Source organism: Notolepis coatsorum (genome assembly GCF_963971535.1).
Source record: "Notolepis coatsorum genome assembly, chromosome: 1".
In the NCBI taxonomy this organism is placed as follows: Eukaryota; Metazoa; Chordata; class Actinopteri; order Aulopiformes; family Paralepididae; genus Notolepis; species Notolepis coatsorum.
In genome coordinates, this window is record NC_140165.1 from 3,053,679 (window position 1) to 3,070,883 (window position 17,205).

The 17,205-nt window shown below is 44.3% G+C and overlaps 1 protein-coding gene across 1 annotated transcript in view; it reads left to right on the plus strand.

The window, feature by feature from the left end:
- The first annotated feature begins 365 nt into the window (after positions 1-365).
- Positions 366-17,205, plus strand: part of ptgfrnb (prostaglandin F2 receptor inhibitor b) — a 198,089-nt gene continuing 181,249 nt past the window's right edge. Inside the window, exon 1 of the mRNA XM_084330038.1 lies at positions 366-583. Coding sequence (XP_084186164.1) covers positions 535-583 — 49 coding nt within the window. The 5' untranslated portion in view covers positions 366-534. The remainder of the gene's footprint in view (positions 584-17,205) is intronic.

A 17,205-nucleotide genomic window follows, 5' to 3' on the forward strand; every position in this document is an offset into this window, starting at 1 on the left:
CCCACTCTCTCTCTCTCCTCTCTCTCCCTCTCTCTCTCTCTCTCTCTCTCTCTCTCTCTCTCCTCTCTCTCTCTGTCTTCTCTCTCTCTCCCCCCCTCTCTCTCTCTCTCTCTCTCTCTCCCTCTCTCTCTCTCTCTCTCACTCTCTCTCTCTCTCTCTCTCTCTCTCTCTCTCTCTCTCTCTCTCTCTCTCTCTCTCTCTCTCATTATTATGAATCATGCTCCTCCAGCCGGTGGCTCCTCTCTGCTCCACACTCTCACTCTTTTATTAACGGAGTCGGTTCAACAGCGCGGCGCTGCTGCTTCTCTCAGTCCTCCTCAGCGGACATTCCGGTGTCTGTCTTCGTCGCCGGTGGCCCCGGTGTCTTTCTGCAGGGCTTGTCGAGAGAGAGAGGGAGAGAGAGAGAGAGAGGAGGGAGAGAAGGGAGAGAGAGAGAGGAGGGAGTCAGTCTGACAAAGAACCGGGACGCGGACACCGAGAGAGAGAGAGACTGAAACACCGAGACACGCGGATTTATAAAGAAGACTATAAAAGATGGAGCGTTTTCTCTTCACGTTGCTGTTTGGAATTTTAACCTGCTTCGGTAAGAGACACGTGTTTTAAGTGTTGTGTGTTTGTAACGTTACCGGCTGTGTGTGTGTTGTAACGTTACCGGCTGTGTGTGTGTGTGTGTGTTGTAACGTTACCGGCTGTGTGTGTGTTGTAACGTTACCGGCTGTGTGTGTTGTAACGTTACCGGCTGTGTGTGTTGTAACGTTACCGGCTGTGTGTGTTGTAACGTTACCTGCTGTGTGTGTTGTAACGTTACCGGCTGTGTGTGTGCTGTAACGTTACCGGCTGTGTGTTGTAACGTTACCGGCTGAGTGTGTTTGTAACGTTACCTGCTGTGTGTGTTGTAATAACGTTACCTGCTGTGTGTGTGTTGTAACGTTACCGGCTGTGTGTGTGTTGTAACGTTACCTGCTGTGTGTGTTTGTAACGTTACCGGCTGTGTGTGTTGTAACGTTACCTGCTGTGTGTGTTGTAACGTTACCTGCTGTGTGTGTGTTGTAACGTTACCTGCTGTGTGTGTGTTGTAACGTTACCTGCTGTGTGTGTTTGTAACGTTACCTGCTGTGTGTGTTGTAACGTTACCTGCTGTGTGTGTGTTTGTAACGTTACCGGCTGAGTGTGTTGTAACGTTACCGGCTGAGTGTGTTGTAACGTTACCTGCTGTGTGTTGTAACGTTACCGGCTGAGTGTGTTGTAACGTTACCTGCTGTGTGTTGTAACGTTACCTGCTGTGTGTTGTAACGTTACCTGCTGTGTGTGTTGTAACGTTACCTGCTGTGTGTGTTGTAACGTTACCTGCTGTGTGTTGTAACGTTACCTGCTGTGTGTGTGTTGTAACGTTACCTGCTGTGTGTGTTGTAACGTTACCGGCTGTGTGTTGTAACGTTACCGGATGTGTGTGTGTTGTAACGTTACCTGCTGTGTGTGTGTTTGTAACGTTACCGGATGTGTGTGGGTTTGTAACGTTACCGGATGTGTGTGGGTTTGTAATGTTACCGGATGTGTGTGTGTTTGTAACGTTACCGGATGTGTGTGTGTTTGTAACGTTACCGGATGTGTGTGTGTTTGTAACGTTACCGGATGTGTGTGGGTTTGTAATGTTACCGGATGTGTGTGTGTGTTTGTAACGTTACCGGATGTGTGTGTGTTTGTAACGTTACCGGATGTGTGTGTGTTTGTAACGTTACCGGATGTGTGTGGGTTTGTAATGTTACCGGATGTGTGTGTGTTTGTAACGTTACCGGATGTGTGTGTGTTTGTAACGTTACCGGATGTGTGTGTGTTTGTAACGTTACCGGATGTGTGTGTGTTTGTAACGTTACCGGATGTGTGTGTGTTTGTAACGTTACCGGATGTGTGTGTGTTGTAACGTTACCGGCTGTGTGTGTGTTTGTAACGTTACCGGATGTGTGTGGGTTTGTAATGTTACCGGATGTGTGTGTGTTTGTAACGTTACCGGATGTGTTTGTAACGTTACCGGCTGTGTGTGTGTTTGTAACGTTACCGGCTGTGTGTGTGTTTGTAACGTTACCGGCTGTGTGTGTGTTTGTAACGTTACCGGCTGTGTGTGTGTTTGTAACGTTACCGGCTGAGTGTGTGTTTGTAACGTTACCGGCTGAGTGTCTCATGTCTGACTTCAACCGACAAGGGACACTGTGGGATTATTATGGACATCGTTGAGCATATTGTCCCCTATAGTTAATATATTCAGGACGTCTTTAAATCCAAGTGTTTTGATGTTTGGGGAATATTTGATGAATTCTAAGATAAGACCGATACACGATTATTATTATCATGAGTCACCGAAAGCCACTGCGCGTAGAAAACACCTGAATATTATATCACATCAAGTACCGTATCGAATTGATTTTAAACAATGTTGTGCAGCTCAAGGTTTTTCCTCTTGTTGGTTGGAAATGACAGGTTTGTTTGACAAGTTTGACAAACAACACGTTGAGTTCCTGCCCTGGCTGCGGCAGGCTCACCGCCCGCTCCACGCCCTGTTAGTTTACACTGTTCCTCCATACCTTTCACAGGTGGGTGTGTGTGTGTGTGTGTGTGTGTGTGTGGAGGAGGCATTCTTCCCATGGGAGTTTATAGTGAGAGAAATAAGTGAGTGAGCGAGGGACAGAGACATGGGGATAAAGAAGAGGGACAGAGGAATGGAGAGAAGTGGGACAGGAATGGAGAGAAGAGGGACAGAGGAATGGAGAGAAGAGGGACAGAGGAATGGAGAGAAGGGGGACAGAGGAATGGAGAGAAGAGGGCAGCACGAAGTACACTACATGACGGAACAGGTCAGATAGAAAGGGGGGAGACTAGAGGAGTAGAGGGAGAGCAATTATTGTGCAGAAAATTCCAAACTAGAGAGCAATATGAAGGAGGTTGATGGATATACACACAGTAGGTTTTTAAACCTTACATTTTTTGCCTTTTTATTTAACCAGGTTTGTCCCAATTGAGATCCAGGATCTCTTTTACAATGGAGACCTGGCCAAGAATATAGTTTTCAACATACACACGTAGACATTACACGTAAAAGTAACGTTACAAAATGGTCAGATAAAACATTTGCACACAGACAACGTGGTTACAATAGGCTTCACCATCAGCCTTAAATACATTCAGTGTTACCAAGCTTTGGATCTTCAGCTCGGACTGGAGATTGTTCCATGCAGTAGGTGCGGAAAACCTAAAGGCTTTCTTTCCCATTTCTGTTCGGACATTGGGAACAGCAAAGTGCATAAAATCCTTCGAACGGAGATCGTAATTTCCACCATTCAACTTTGGATGGATATATATATATATATATACAGTAGGTTGATGGATATATACAGTAGGTTGATGGATATATACAGTAGGTTGATGGATATACAGTAGGTTGATGGATATTATACAGTATAGGCTATTGATTGGTTGATTTATGAGATAGATGGATACATAGATAGATGGACAGATGCATAGATAAGTAGATGGATAGACAGCTCAGTAGAGTACAGAGGTCCAGGGAAGTTCTTCAGTTTTATAGTCGTTAGCTCAAATTACACTCAAGTGTGTGTGTGTGTGAGAAAAGAGAGAGAGCCTCTGGGATAGAGCGAAAGAAAGATCCAGAGAGAGAGAGAGAGAGAGATAAAGTTCATAAATTGGACCCAGTGGTCAGTTGTTAATGTTAAAACTCCAGTGGAGTTAAAAAGTTGGGAGTCGTAATGCGTCATAATCCTCTGTGACACCCAGGTCCCCTGACGAAGCCCGTGTCTATGGCGGTTAACGAGCTTAATGAAGCCACTTAAGGACTGCTAATTGGGCAGCATGTAGCTGAGTAGCTCTGACAGCGTCCCGTTAGCCTGTGGCTTCCACTATAGCGCCAACTACTGCTGCTGCTTTCAATGCCCAATACACGCATATATAGCATCTTCACATCTAAACGGAAAACGTTTCTACATCATCCTACACATTACATAGATACTGTTTACCTTGCTAGTGTGACAGATCGTATGTTACTCCTTCTGCGTTGTGTTAAATGTCGATGCCCCCCGAGGGAGTTTTGAACCCGGGTCTCCCACGCCGTGGGCGACAACATAGTGCGGTCTAAGAGGTGAATTCACTCCCGGGTACCGTATCTGTGTCTTTTAACCCTGCTATGGGGAAGTGCGTTTAACTCGCAGCCCCGCTGACTGCCACGGTCACTTCACAACACACGTACGTTCATCGTGACTGTGGATATTACTCACGCTCCTCCGTTACATTAGCATGTCGCCAATGGGACCACCACGTTATCCATGCTGGCAGCGTTTGGCGGTGGGTTAGGGCTAGTGGCGTGAGTTTGGCGGTGGGTTAGGGCTTAGTGGCGTGAGTTTGGCGGTGGGTTAGGGCTTAGTGGCGTGAGTTTGGCGGTGGGTTAGGGCTAGTGGCGTGAGTTTGGGGGTCGTACCGGCACACATTAGCCCGTCATAGGCAGCGGTACTAAGAGCGGAGCGTTTCAATTTCAATTAGTAGTTTGTCTTCCCACGATCATGAGAACAACAATCATCGAGATGAAGCGATTATTATTGTGCCACGTTGCTCTCATTTTGTCTTGGGTTGTAAATACGGTGCGCCCTTCCTTCATGTCGGTGCGCTCCTTCAGCAAATTTAACTGCAGCTGAAGTACAAATTGGGGATGAGTTAGACTTTTCCAAAAGTCATGCCAGTCTCCACATTCGATTTTCATGTCAAGAGTCGAAAAAAATATATATATTCTTTCATAAATTTTTTTTATTTTCACAACACATCAACAACTAATAATAATGACAAGACAATAAGGCTGAGCCCGAACGTTCGAACGTTCGTTCGTTCCGCTGACATTCGGACTTTAATTAATGGGTTCGAACGTTCGGTGAAAAAAATAATAAAGGAGGCTCGCGGGGTTGAGGCGATGTGAAGAGGTGCGTCCCCCGCGGCGCTCGGCTCAACCAGTATGGTCTGCCGGGCTGTAGCTGGATACTATTGTCTCAACCAGAGCTCTCAACCAATGCAATAGAACAATTTTGATTGACAGGCGATTCTGCCAATTACGTCACACCGCTTGCACCCACCTCTGCTGTTACCACCAATCGGCAAGCGTTTATTCGTTTTTTACTTCCGGCAATGCCGCCATTGATCTGCTTGCGAGAAGCACAACAGACTTACCATAGCTAATACGTTAGCTCCCCGCCGAGAACGTAGATGAGGATGACCAAACGAGGCATAATGATTTTACTGCAACGAATGTTATAATAAAACAAAGCCTTTCTATACATGTGTCTGATTGAAAACTTTATTAACAGACTGCAGAATGGGTACAACTCAGGGCTCTGAGCAACGGAAGGACGAGTAATGCTTGCTACTTGCTATGTTTGGGTAAATAATATGCTGATGTTATTGAACGTGTAACACTAACTATATAACGTTAATGCCACAAAACGAATGCCTTTGTTTATCTAGCCCCTTACGTGACTGCGGTGTGCAAGGGCTATTGTTTATCATAAGTAGTAACTTTGATGCAGTAGCTTGTTTATTTTGTTTTGTTTAATTTAGGGCTGTCAGTTTATCGCGTTAATTAGATTAATTAATTACACAGCAAATTATCGCGTTATGAAAATTAACTCAAAATTAATTACAAATTTTTTTTTTTTTTTTTTTTTTTTTTTAATAATATTTTTTTTGTATCTCATTCATTCCATAAGAATGTAGAATACACATTTACAGATTTTTTTTTAATATGGTCCATTTGCATGTTCTTGGTATCTGATTCTAGGGACATCTATGAATCTCAGGGAATGTATTCCCAGTGTCAGAAATACTGTGGGCTAGATCCACAAAGAATGGATTGCACAGTGCAAGTTGCACCCTTACTTACAATTCATTATGAATTGAAAATGGGGGACCCTGATGTAAACAAGACGAAAGACTTTCTCTGGTCTGCATCCCCTTAACAATTGTGTGTATTGAGCCGTACTGTATTGTACCCATTCTGCAATCTGTTAATAACATTTTCATTCAATCACTCAATCTGCGCTGTGATTGATTGAATGAAAATTTTATTTTGAGTAAATTGTAATGAACCAAATGAGAATATCAATATTTTTTTTGTTATCTTTGACTGTGAATAACACCATGCTCAAATTGACCAGACCTGAAAAATCTAAGCAAATTAATAGATGGAAGATGATTAAACAGAAGGTTTTGTAGATACAGTACTGAATTCTGCCATCCGGACACATGCAATTTGAAATATGATTATAGAATATAGAATATCAGGCATAAAACGGTTATGCGATTAAAATGCGATTAATTAGATTAATTAATTACAAATCCTGTAATTAATTAGATTAATTTTTTTAATCGCCTGACAGCACTAGTTTAATTACATGTTTACATGAACAGCCACCACTGTAAACATGTTTTTCACCAATAGACTATGCAATGCCGCCCTCCGTAGGATCTAATAATACAATAAAAAAAAAAAAGTATAAAAAAAAAAAAAATTATTAAAGAATTTAATTAAAAAAATTCAAAAAAACGAACGTTCGTTCGATAAACCCTGGCGAACGTTCGAATTCTAAAAACAGGGTTCGGGGACAGCCTTACAAGACAATAAGAAATAAGAAATCGTTACAGATCAAAACTCAACTAATAAATACAAAAGACATTACTAGACATTGGACATAAGTGGCGTCACTTTTTTTACACTTTTTTGCATGTGTAAAAGAAAAACGTATTTAACATTAGTTTGTGTGTGTCACGTGCACTCACTGTAGTTTTTGCGATGCTGTAGTAGGCCCACGACAGCGAGTCGTGCTGCCAGTAGCCAGGCCTGTACAGTGCGAGATATATCTCGCACGTGCTACAGCAACAGCGGTCTGTGCGATGGATGGATTTACTTCAGTAGCACTGGTGCGATAGGGATTCGGTTCATATAGATACTCTTATTTTGAAAATCCTGTAGCGGGTCTCATTTCTGCCCACGCGCAGCTCCAGCTAGGGTCCGAAAGCTAGCAACGTTCAGGTGCATATGATAATCTTATTTTGAAAAAACTCTTGTGACAACTCGACGAGTCATATCCGCCCTATCCGTGCGCCTTCTGCAAGCAGAGCAGCGCGTTGGTCGGTTGCTGCGTTAACACAGCAGTGCGCCTACACGTCCCGAAATAAATCCGTGGTGTTTTTTTTTTCTCGCAACGGGTCAAATGCATCTACATGCTTTGCACCGTCGCCATTCCTTTATGCGCACATCGCCCGAAATTAACGTTTATGTACCATTACAATCACTACAACGTTAGCAAGCTAACAAGCTAATCCTGATCACAGACAGAGCCAGCAGACACAGTGTGGACTTGGAAATGGGGGGGGCACTCTCTCCCCTTCCCTGTGTGTGTGTGCGTGCGTGCGTTTGGAAAGATGATGAAGTCACTAGTCAGGACAGGAGTATATTATAGTAAACTGAGGATGGACAGATAATGTTGATATTCAAATAAACAAGTTTCGAGAGGAGTGGAAGTTTGAAGACAGACTAGACAACAATATGATGCGGGGGTGGTGAGTTGAAACAGTGTGTGTGAATGAATGAATGAAAACTTTATTTAACAGATTGCAGAATGGGTACAGTACAGTACGGCTCAATACACACAATTGTTAAGGGGATGCAGACCTGAGAAAGACGTTTGTCTTGTTTACATCAGGGTCCCCCATTGTGTGTGTGTGTGTGTGTGTCCCAACCGACCCCACTTCTATGTTTCAATAAATTATTTGCATTTAAAACTATTAACGCTGACTCATTCCTTCAGTCCACTCAAAATTATGCTAATATTCCTTATGTTGTTTATGATATTAATTGAAAATAGCATATGAGAGTATCATAGTAATAATAACACATGGCGATATACTAAATGACAGCCAAACATGGCACTGCAACTAAATAACACAAATACAATAGGCACATTTGTGACTGTTACAAATATAACACGTTTTATACTTGTGCTACAAGATTTTGGCCTGTGCTACAAAACTATCAACCTCTGTAGCACCAGTGCTATGTGCAAAAAAAGTTAACGTACAGCCCTGCAGTAGCGATCAGGAAGATGCTGTAATAATAATAATAATAATAATAATAAAAAAAAAAGTTATATTTATCGATAAATTGTCCCGATTTATCGATTCTTCCAAATGGCATCGTCTCAGCCTTACGGTTTACAAAGCCCAGACATTGTTGCTTCTCCCGGAGGAGGCTAACCTGTCGCCGGTAGGGTTCTTCTTCTTTCGTGTAACGTCAGAGGTCCAACTCCGTATCTTGTAGCCATGCCCTTAACTCTGGTCCGACATCAAAGAGGCTGGCTTCCGGCCTACCAGTGCTCCAACTCAATGTCGAGGGCCTCACCAGCGCCAAACTCGAGATCGTACCAGCGTTTCCGTTAGCCGGTAATTACCGGTATTTGACCGGCAAAATCTGTTGAAGTCCGACATATTTAATCTCTCCGGTCTTAATGTCCGGTGAAAATAATTCCCTGAGTCTAAGCACAATTAGATTATTTGAATTGTATTAAAATAGGCTAAAATTAAATAGCCTATGCGATGAACGAAACAATCATTACATTTGTTTCATCGTTGCTTCTAATAATGACAACGACGTTGTCAGCGAGAGCTTAGTGCTGGGTGTGCGAACTTTTGTGAAGCTGCAGAGCCGGAGCAGCAGCAGCACAATGCAGTACTCCAGCAGTACTCCAATTCAGCCATTTTCAATTCAATGTTGGGTGGGGGGCGCTGCTGTGCGGTCCCCAGAAAAGAGCCAATAACAGCTGAATCTGCTGCTCTGCATGGACATACTCTCGCAAATAAGTCATTGGGAGGTGGAGAGAGAGAGTCGTCACGCAAACCCACGATAATGTTGCCGTCTTTCTCTGCCAAATTTCTCAGTTCTTTGCTTGATATAATTAATACAAATGTCCAATATAACGGAATTCGTTAGCTCATAAAAATGTGATTATAACAGACTGTTGTTTATTAATGTCGGGCGACTGCCCACAGACACCTATTTGATTTAAAGTCGGCAGCAGCACGAGTCTCTGGACTTATTTTATTTGGAATATGACTTTATACGCAAAAGTAGCCTAGTTTTAAGTAAAAATATTATAAATCTACATGCCTTGATGATGTCATTCTTTTGTTTTGTTGTCATTCTTTTGCCTATCAATTGTTTTTAAGCTCAATAAACTCTGACCGGAATTTCTCTCATTTGACCGGTAGATTGAAATCTACCGGACACTGAGGCCGGCAACAATTTTTTCTAACGGAAACCCTGGATCGTACGTCACCTGGCCGGTAGGGTTGTTGAAGTGGGACGCAGCGGACGCTGGCACTTTCAACCTGCTCACGGGGGTTGGGGTTTGAGCCCCTGGCGGTGTGGTGCCTTGCTCACAGGATTAGGGTCTAGCCCTCCGCCGGTGTGGTGCCTTGCTCACAGGATTAGGGTCTAGCCCTCCGCCGGTGTGGTGCCTTGCTCACGGGATTAGGGTCTAGCCCTCCGCCGGTGTGGTGCCTTGCTCACAGGGTTAGGGTTGCGCCCTCCGCCGGTGTGGTGCCTTGCTCAAGGGGGTTAGGGTTGCGCCCTCACCGGTGTGGTGCCTTGCTCACGGGGTTGGGGTTTGAGCCCCTGGCGGTGTGGTGCCTTGCTCACAGGGTTAGGGTTGAGCCCTCCGGCCGGTGTGGTGCCTTGCTCACAGGGTTAGGGTTGAGCCCTCCGGCCGGTGTGGTGCCTTGCTCACAGGGTTAGGGTCTAGCCCTCCGCCAGTGTGGTGCCTTGCTCACGGGGGTTAGGGTCTAGCCCTCCGCCAGTGTGGTGCCTTGCTCACAGGGTTAGGGTCTAGCCCTCCGCCAGTGTGGTGCCTTGCTCACGGGGGTTAGGGTCTAGCCCTCCGCCAGTGTGGTGCCTTGCTCACGGGGGTTAGGGTTGCGCCCGGCCCCTCGCCGGTGTGGTGCCTTGCTCACGGGGTTAGGGTTGAGCCCTCCGGCCGGTGTGGTGCCTTGCTCACAGGGTTAGGGTTGAGCCCTCCGGCCGGTGTGGTGCCTTGCTCACGGGGGTTAGGGGTTGAACCCTCGCCGGTGTGTGGTCTCCCCACTGCATTGACGTAATTGGTAGCATTGTCCGTTGTGATGGACAGTGCTGCTGTGTAGAGATGTTTCAGCCTAGAGAGTTAAAATTACCGTCGGTAGTGTGATAGTAAAGGGTTAACCTTCTGCAGTGTGGCAGTGAAAGGGTTAACCTGCTGTTGTGTGGCAGTGAAAGGGTTAACCTGCTGTTGTGTGGCAGTGAAAGGGTTAAAATCAGACGACACAAGCTGTAGAGATGTGTTTAAGCTAGGGACGTCCGATATTATCGGCCTACCGATATTGGCATTAAAATGTAATATCGGAAAATATCTGTCGGTTTTCAATTTAATTTTATTTAATTTTAAATGTTTACATTTATTTAACCTTTATTTAGCCAGGCAAGTAAGAACAAATTCTTATTTTATTTATTGTCAAACGTATGCATAATGTGTTAATTCCACGACAAGAGATATGTAATGTTAATTACCTGAAATGATTCAGTTTTTTGGGGGGGGGAACCCTGCATATATCGGTATCGGTTGATATCGGTATTGGAAATTAAGAGTTGGACAATATCGGTATATCGGTAGAAAAGCCAACATCGAACATCCCTGGTTCCGGTCTCTGTTAAAGCCAGAGGACCATACTGTAGAGATGTGTTCCGGTCTCTGTTAAAGCCAGAGGACCATACTGTAGAGATGTGTTCCAGCCTCTGTTAACGTCAGAGGACCATACTGTAGAGATGTGTTCCGGTCTCTGTTAACATCAGAGGACCATACTGTAGAGATGTGTTCCGGTCTCTGTTAACGTCAGAGGACCATACTGTAGAGATGTGTTCCGGTCTCTGTTAACATCAGAGGACCATACTGTAGAGATGTGTTCCAGTCTCCTCTGTTAACGTCAGAGGACCATACTGTAGAGATGTGTTCCGGTCTCTGTTAACATCAGAGGACCATACTGTAGAGATGTGTTCCAGTCTCCTCTGTTAACGCCAGAGGACCATACTGTAGAGATGTGTTCCGGTCTCCTCTGTTAACATCAGAGGACCATACTGTAGAGATGTGTTCCAGTCTCTGTTAACATCAGAGGACCATACTGTAGAGATGTGTTCCGGTCTCTGTTAACATCAGAGGACCATACTGTAGAGATGTGTTCCGGTCTCTGTTAACATCAGAGGACCATACTGTAGAGATTAGGGATGCCCCGATCGATCGGCCAGCGATCGGTATCGGCCGATATTGAGTATAAATATGAGATCGGGGAATTCCGATAATGAGTCATATTCGCCGATCGCGGAAACTGATCAAGTGGATATCTCACTCGCTTGTCTCAGACGCACAGGACCTGCAAACTGCTCCTCCTCCCTAGCCCCGCCCGCACCCGTGTAGAGTTTGTAAACACAGAGGAGGCGGCTCCTCTGCTGAGTCTAGATAGTGCATTCGACCTGAGCTAACGTTAGCTACCTAGCTATCGTTACTGTTTAAACAAAATTACCCAGTCAACTATTCACTTTTAGTAGGCATTGTCTAACGGTATTTAGCCGGCTAGCTACTGATAGCTCCGGATATCAACAAATGCCCCAGGAAGTCTAGTAGTCAGGGCTGTACGTTAACTTTTTTTGCACATAGCACTGGTGCTACAGAGGTTTATAGTTTTGTAGCACAGGCCAAAATCTTGTAGCACAAGTATAAAACGTGTTATATTTGTAACAGTCACAAATGTGCCTATTGTATTTGTGTTATTTAGTTGCAGTGCCATGTTTGGCTGTCATTTAGTATATCGCCATGTGTTATTATTACTATGATACTCTCATATGCTATTTTCAATTAATATCATAAACAACATAACAAATATTAGCATAATTTTGAGTGGACTGAAGGAATGAGTCAGCGTTAATAGTTTTAAATGCAAATAATTTATTGAAACATAGAAGTGGGGTCGGTTGGGACACACACACACACACAATGGGGGGACCCTGATGTAAACAAGACAAACGTCTTTCTCAGGTCTGCATCCCCTTAACAATTGTGTGTATTGAGCCGTACTGTACTGTACCCATTCTGCAATCTGTTAAATAAAGTTTTCATTCATTCATTCACACACACTGTTTCAACTCACCACCCCCGCATCATATTGTAGTCTAGTCGGTCTTCAAACTTCCACTCCTCTCGAAACTTGTTTATATTTGAATATCAACATTATCTGTCCATCCTCAGTTTACTATAATATACTCCTGTCCTGAGTCCTGACTAGTGACTTCATCATCTTTCCAAACGCACGCACGCACACACACACACACACAGGGAAGGGGAGAGAGTGCCCCCCCATTTCCCTTTCCCCAGTCCACACTGTGTCTGCTGGCTCTGCCTGTGATCAGGATTAGCTTGTTAGCTTGCTAACGTTGTAGTGATTGTAATGGTACATAAACGTTAATTTCGGGCGATGTGCGCATAAAGGAATGGCGACGGTGCAAAGCATGTAGATGCATTTGACCCGTTGCGAGAAAAAAAAAACACCACGGACTTATTTCGGGACGTGTAGGCGCACTGCTGTGTTAACGCAGCAGTTCAGTGCGCACCAACCGAGTGAACCGACCAACGCGCTGCTCTGCTTGCAGAAGGCGCACGGATAGGGCGGATATGACTCGTCGAGTTGTCACAAGAGTTTTTTCAAAATAAGATTATCATATGCACCTGAACGTTGCTAGCTTTCGGAGCCTAGCTGGAGCTGCGCGTGGGCAGAAATGAGACCCGCTACAGGATTTTCAAAATAAGAGTATCTATATGAACCGAATCCCTATCGCACCAGTGCTACTGAAGTAAATCCATCCATCGCACAGACCGCTGTTGCTGTAGCACGTGCGATATATATGTCGCACTGTACAGGCCTGCTAGTAGTCCATGTTGATATCTCCGTTAGCTTGCGTTAGCTTGCGTTAGCTGACGTTAGTTCACAGTTCAAAACGAAATGTCCGATTGAACTAAATAGTTGTCTTAACGTCATCTAGCCGGCTAGCAGTAGCTACAGATAGCTCCTGATATCAATGTCTTATAACATTGATTGAATGCGTATTCGAGCTGAGGGCTTGCTGAATGTGACAGTAGTAACGTTATACCAATAGGGCCCAGCTGCAGCGCCGCCGCCGGAGAATCCTTTTTGGAGCTGGAGGCTACTAGAGTACACAGACAGTGGCGCGGTTTGCAGATAGCGAGCATTTTGACTTGTTGCGTGGTGGCGATGTCTTGCAGATAATACAAGTACAAGTCTAATTATATAATATATATATTTTATATAAAAAAAAAATAATAATTATATAAAATAATTTTTAATTTCTTTTTAATCAAAAACGATTGGTATCGGATCGGTATCGGCCGATATGGCTCACGGTGATCGGTATCGGTGGCAAAAAACGTGATCGGGGCATCCCTAGTAGAGATGTGTTCCGGTCTCTGTTAACGTCAGAGGACCATACTGTAGAGATGTGTTCCGGTCTCTGTTAACGTCAGAGGACCATACTGTAGAGATGTGTTCCAGTCTCTGTTAACGTCAGAGGACCATACTGTAGAGATGTGTTCCGGTCTCTGTTAAAGCCAGAGGACCATACTGTAGAGATGTGTTCCAGTCTCCTCTGTTAACATCAGAGGACCATACTGTAGAGATGTGTTCCAGTCTCTGTTAACGTCAGAGGACCATACTGTAGAGATGTGTTCCGGTCTCTGTTAACGTCAGAGGACCATACTGTAGAGATGTGTTCCAGTCTCTGTTAACGTCAGAGGACCATACTGTAGAGATGTGTTCCGGTCTCTGTTAACGTCAGAGGACCATACTGTAGAGATGTGTTCCGGTCTCTGTTAAAGCCAGAGGACCATACTGTAGAGATGTGTTCCGGTCTCTGTTAACGTCAGAGGACCATACTGTAGAGATGTGTTCCAGTCTCCTCTGTTAAAGCCAGAGGACCATACTGTAGAGATGTGTTCCAGTCTCCTCTGTTAACGCCAGAGGACCATACTGTAGAGATGTGTTCCAGTCTCTGTTAACGTCAGAGGACCATACTGTAGAGATGTGTTCCAGTCTCCTCTGTTAAAGCCAGAGGACCATACTGTAGAGATGTGTTCCGGTCTCTGTTAACGTCAGAGGACCATACTGTAGAGATGTGTTCCGGTCTCTGTTAACGTCAGAGGACCATACTGTAGAGATGTGTTCCAGTCTCTGTTAACGCCAGAGGACCATACTGTAGAGATGTGTTCCGGTCTCTGTTAACATCAGAGGACCATACTGTAGAGATGTGTTCCGGTCTCTGTTAACGTCAGAGGACCATACTGTAGAGATGTGTTCCGGTCTCTGTTAACCTCAGAGGACCATACTGTAGAGATGTGTTCCAGTCTCTGTTAACGCCAGAGGACCATACTGTAGAGATGTGTTCCAGTCTCTGTTAACGTCAGAGGACCATACTGTAGAGATGTGTTCCAGTCTCTGTTAACGTCAGAGGACCATACTGTAGAGATGTGTTCCGGTCTCTGTTAACATCAGAGGACCATACTGTAGAGATCTGTTCCAGTCTCTGTTAACATCAAAGGACCATACTGTAGAGATGTGTTCCAGTCTCTGTTAACGTCAGAGGACCATACTGTAGAGATGTGTTCCAGTCTCTGTTAACGCCAGAGGACCATACTGTAGAGATGTGTTCCAGTCTCTGTTAACGTCAGAGGACCATACTGTAGAGATGTGTTCCGGTCTCTGTTAACATCAGAGGACCATACTGTAGAGATGTGTTCCGGTCTCTGTTAACATCAGAGGACCATACTGTAGAGATGTGTTCCAGTCTCTGTTAACCTCAGAGGACCATACTGTAGAGATGTGTTCCGGTCTCTGTTAACGTCAGAGGACCATACTGTAGAGATGTGTTCCGGTCTCTGTTAACCTCAGAGGACCATACTGTAGAGATGTGTTCCGGTCTCTGTTAACGTCAGAGGACCATACTGTAGAGATGTGTTCTGGTCTCTGTTAACCTCAGAGGACCATACTGTAGAGATGTGTTCCAGTCTCTGTTAACATCAGAGGACCATACTGTAGAGATGTGTTCCGGTCTCTGTTAACGTCACAGGATCATACTGTAGAGATGTGTTCCGGTCTCTGTTAACATCAGAGGACCATACTGTAGAGATGTGTTCCGGTCTCTGTTAACATCAGAGGACCATACTGTAGAGATGTGTTCCGGTCTCTGTTAACATCAGAGGACCATACTGTAGAGATGTGTTCCGGTCTCTGTTAACATCAGAGGACCATACTGTAGAGATGTGTTCCAGTCTCTGTTAACGTCAGAGGACCATACTGTAGAGATGTGTTCCGGTCTCTGTTAACATCAGAGGACCATACTGTAGAGATGTGTTCCGGTCTCTGTTAACGTCGGAGGACCATACTGTAGAGACGGGGCACGAAATTAGAGCCCGCCACCCGCCATTGGCGGGCAGATTAGACGCTTGGCGAGTGAGACTGAGAGGTCTGTCCGCCATGTGGCGGGTAACGAAATAGTCATGTGAAAACCGATCGAAAAACATGATCCAATTCTTAGCGGAGTTCTCACTCGCTGTCTCAAGCACACAGACATGCAGCGCACTGCACCTCCTCCTGCCCCTCCCAACCCCCTGTAAACACAGAGGCTAGAGTCGGGCAGTCTGCCGACTGCTCTAACGTTAATCTAGTGGGACCTCCGTGAGCTAACGTTAGCTACCGTTACAAAATGACCCAGTCAACTATTCACTTTTAGTTTAAAGGGGAACTATCTTATAAATGGCCTTTTTGAGTGTTTAGCATTGTTTCCTAGCTATGTGAACTTATATTAATATGATCTATGTCTCAAAATTCTCATATTGGCGCATTCTTCCAATTCTCCTCTCACAATATTCCCCCTCACTGAACTGAGTCGTTTGAAAATGTGCCTATATGTGATGTCATAGTCACTGCTGCATGTTAATGTTGAGATAGACGACGACGCTCCGCAGTGGTTTAGGTGCCGCCCTGCAGCCCAGGCTCAAAACAGCTCGAGATCTTGAGGTAGAAAAATGCTGTTTTTGAGGACTTGATTAGAAATACAAAACAATGAATAAAAAAAATATATATATTACAGAGGTGTTCCATAGACTCACAGGAATTGTGTAAAAGTGCCCAAATAGTGAAAGAAATAGTAAAATAGTTCCCCTTTAATACTGAGGCATTGTCTAACGTTATCTAGCCGGCTAGCTACTGATAGCTCCTGATATCAACAAATGCTCCAGCAAGTCTAGTAGTGCATAATACCTCCATTGGATAGGTAGCTCACGTTAGCTCACGTTAGTAGAGTATAGGGTCCAGCTGCAGTGCCGGAGAATCCATCGCATGAGGGCATGCTGAATGTAGAGTATAGGGTTCAGCTGCAGCGCCGGAGAATCCTTGCTGGAGCTGGAGGCTACTCGAGTATACACACAGACAGTGGAGCTGTTTGCAGATAGCGAGCATTTTGACTTATTGCGTGGTGGCGATGTCTCGCAGATAATACAACTACAAGTATGATTATATAATATATATATTTTATTAAAAAATTTAAAAAAAAATGTGGCTGGCAAGAAATATGCTTGGCGGGTAGATTTTTCCCATCTACCTGCCACTGGCCGGTGAGTCAAAAAGTAAATTTCGTGCCCTGTGTAGAGATGTGTTTCAGCCTCTGTTAAAGTCAGAGGACCATACTGTAGGGCTGTTTCCCCGAAGCCTGTTTTTGGGATTCGAACTTCGTCAGGGTTTTTCGAACGGACGTTCGAACCTTCATTTTTACAATTTTTTTTTAAAATAATAATTTCAAAAGATATATAATCTTTTAATAAATATCCTCAAACTAAATCCTCAATTTCAATAAAGTGATTCATCTGATTAAATTAGTATTTTTTTATTTTGATTAAATCAACTTTCTTTAATGAATATATAACTCATCAGTTTTCTTTAATACTATAATATTAGTGTAGCCTAATCTGTATCTGCAACTGTGAAGAAAAACCCCATTGGTTTACAGAATGAATA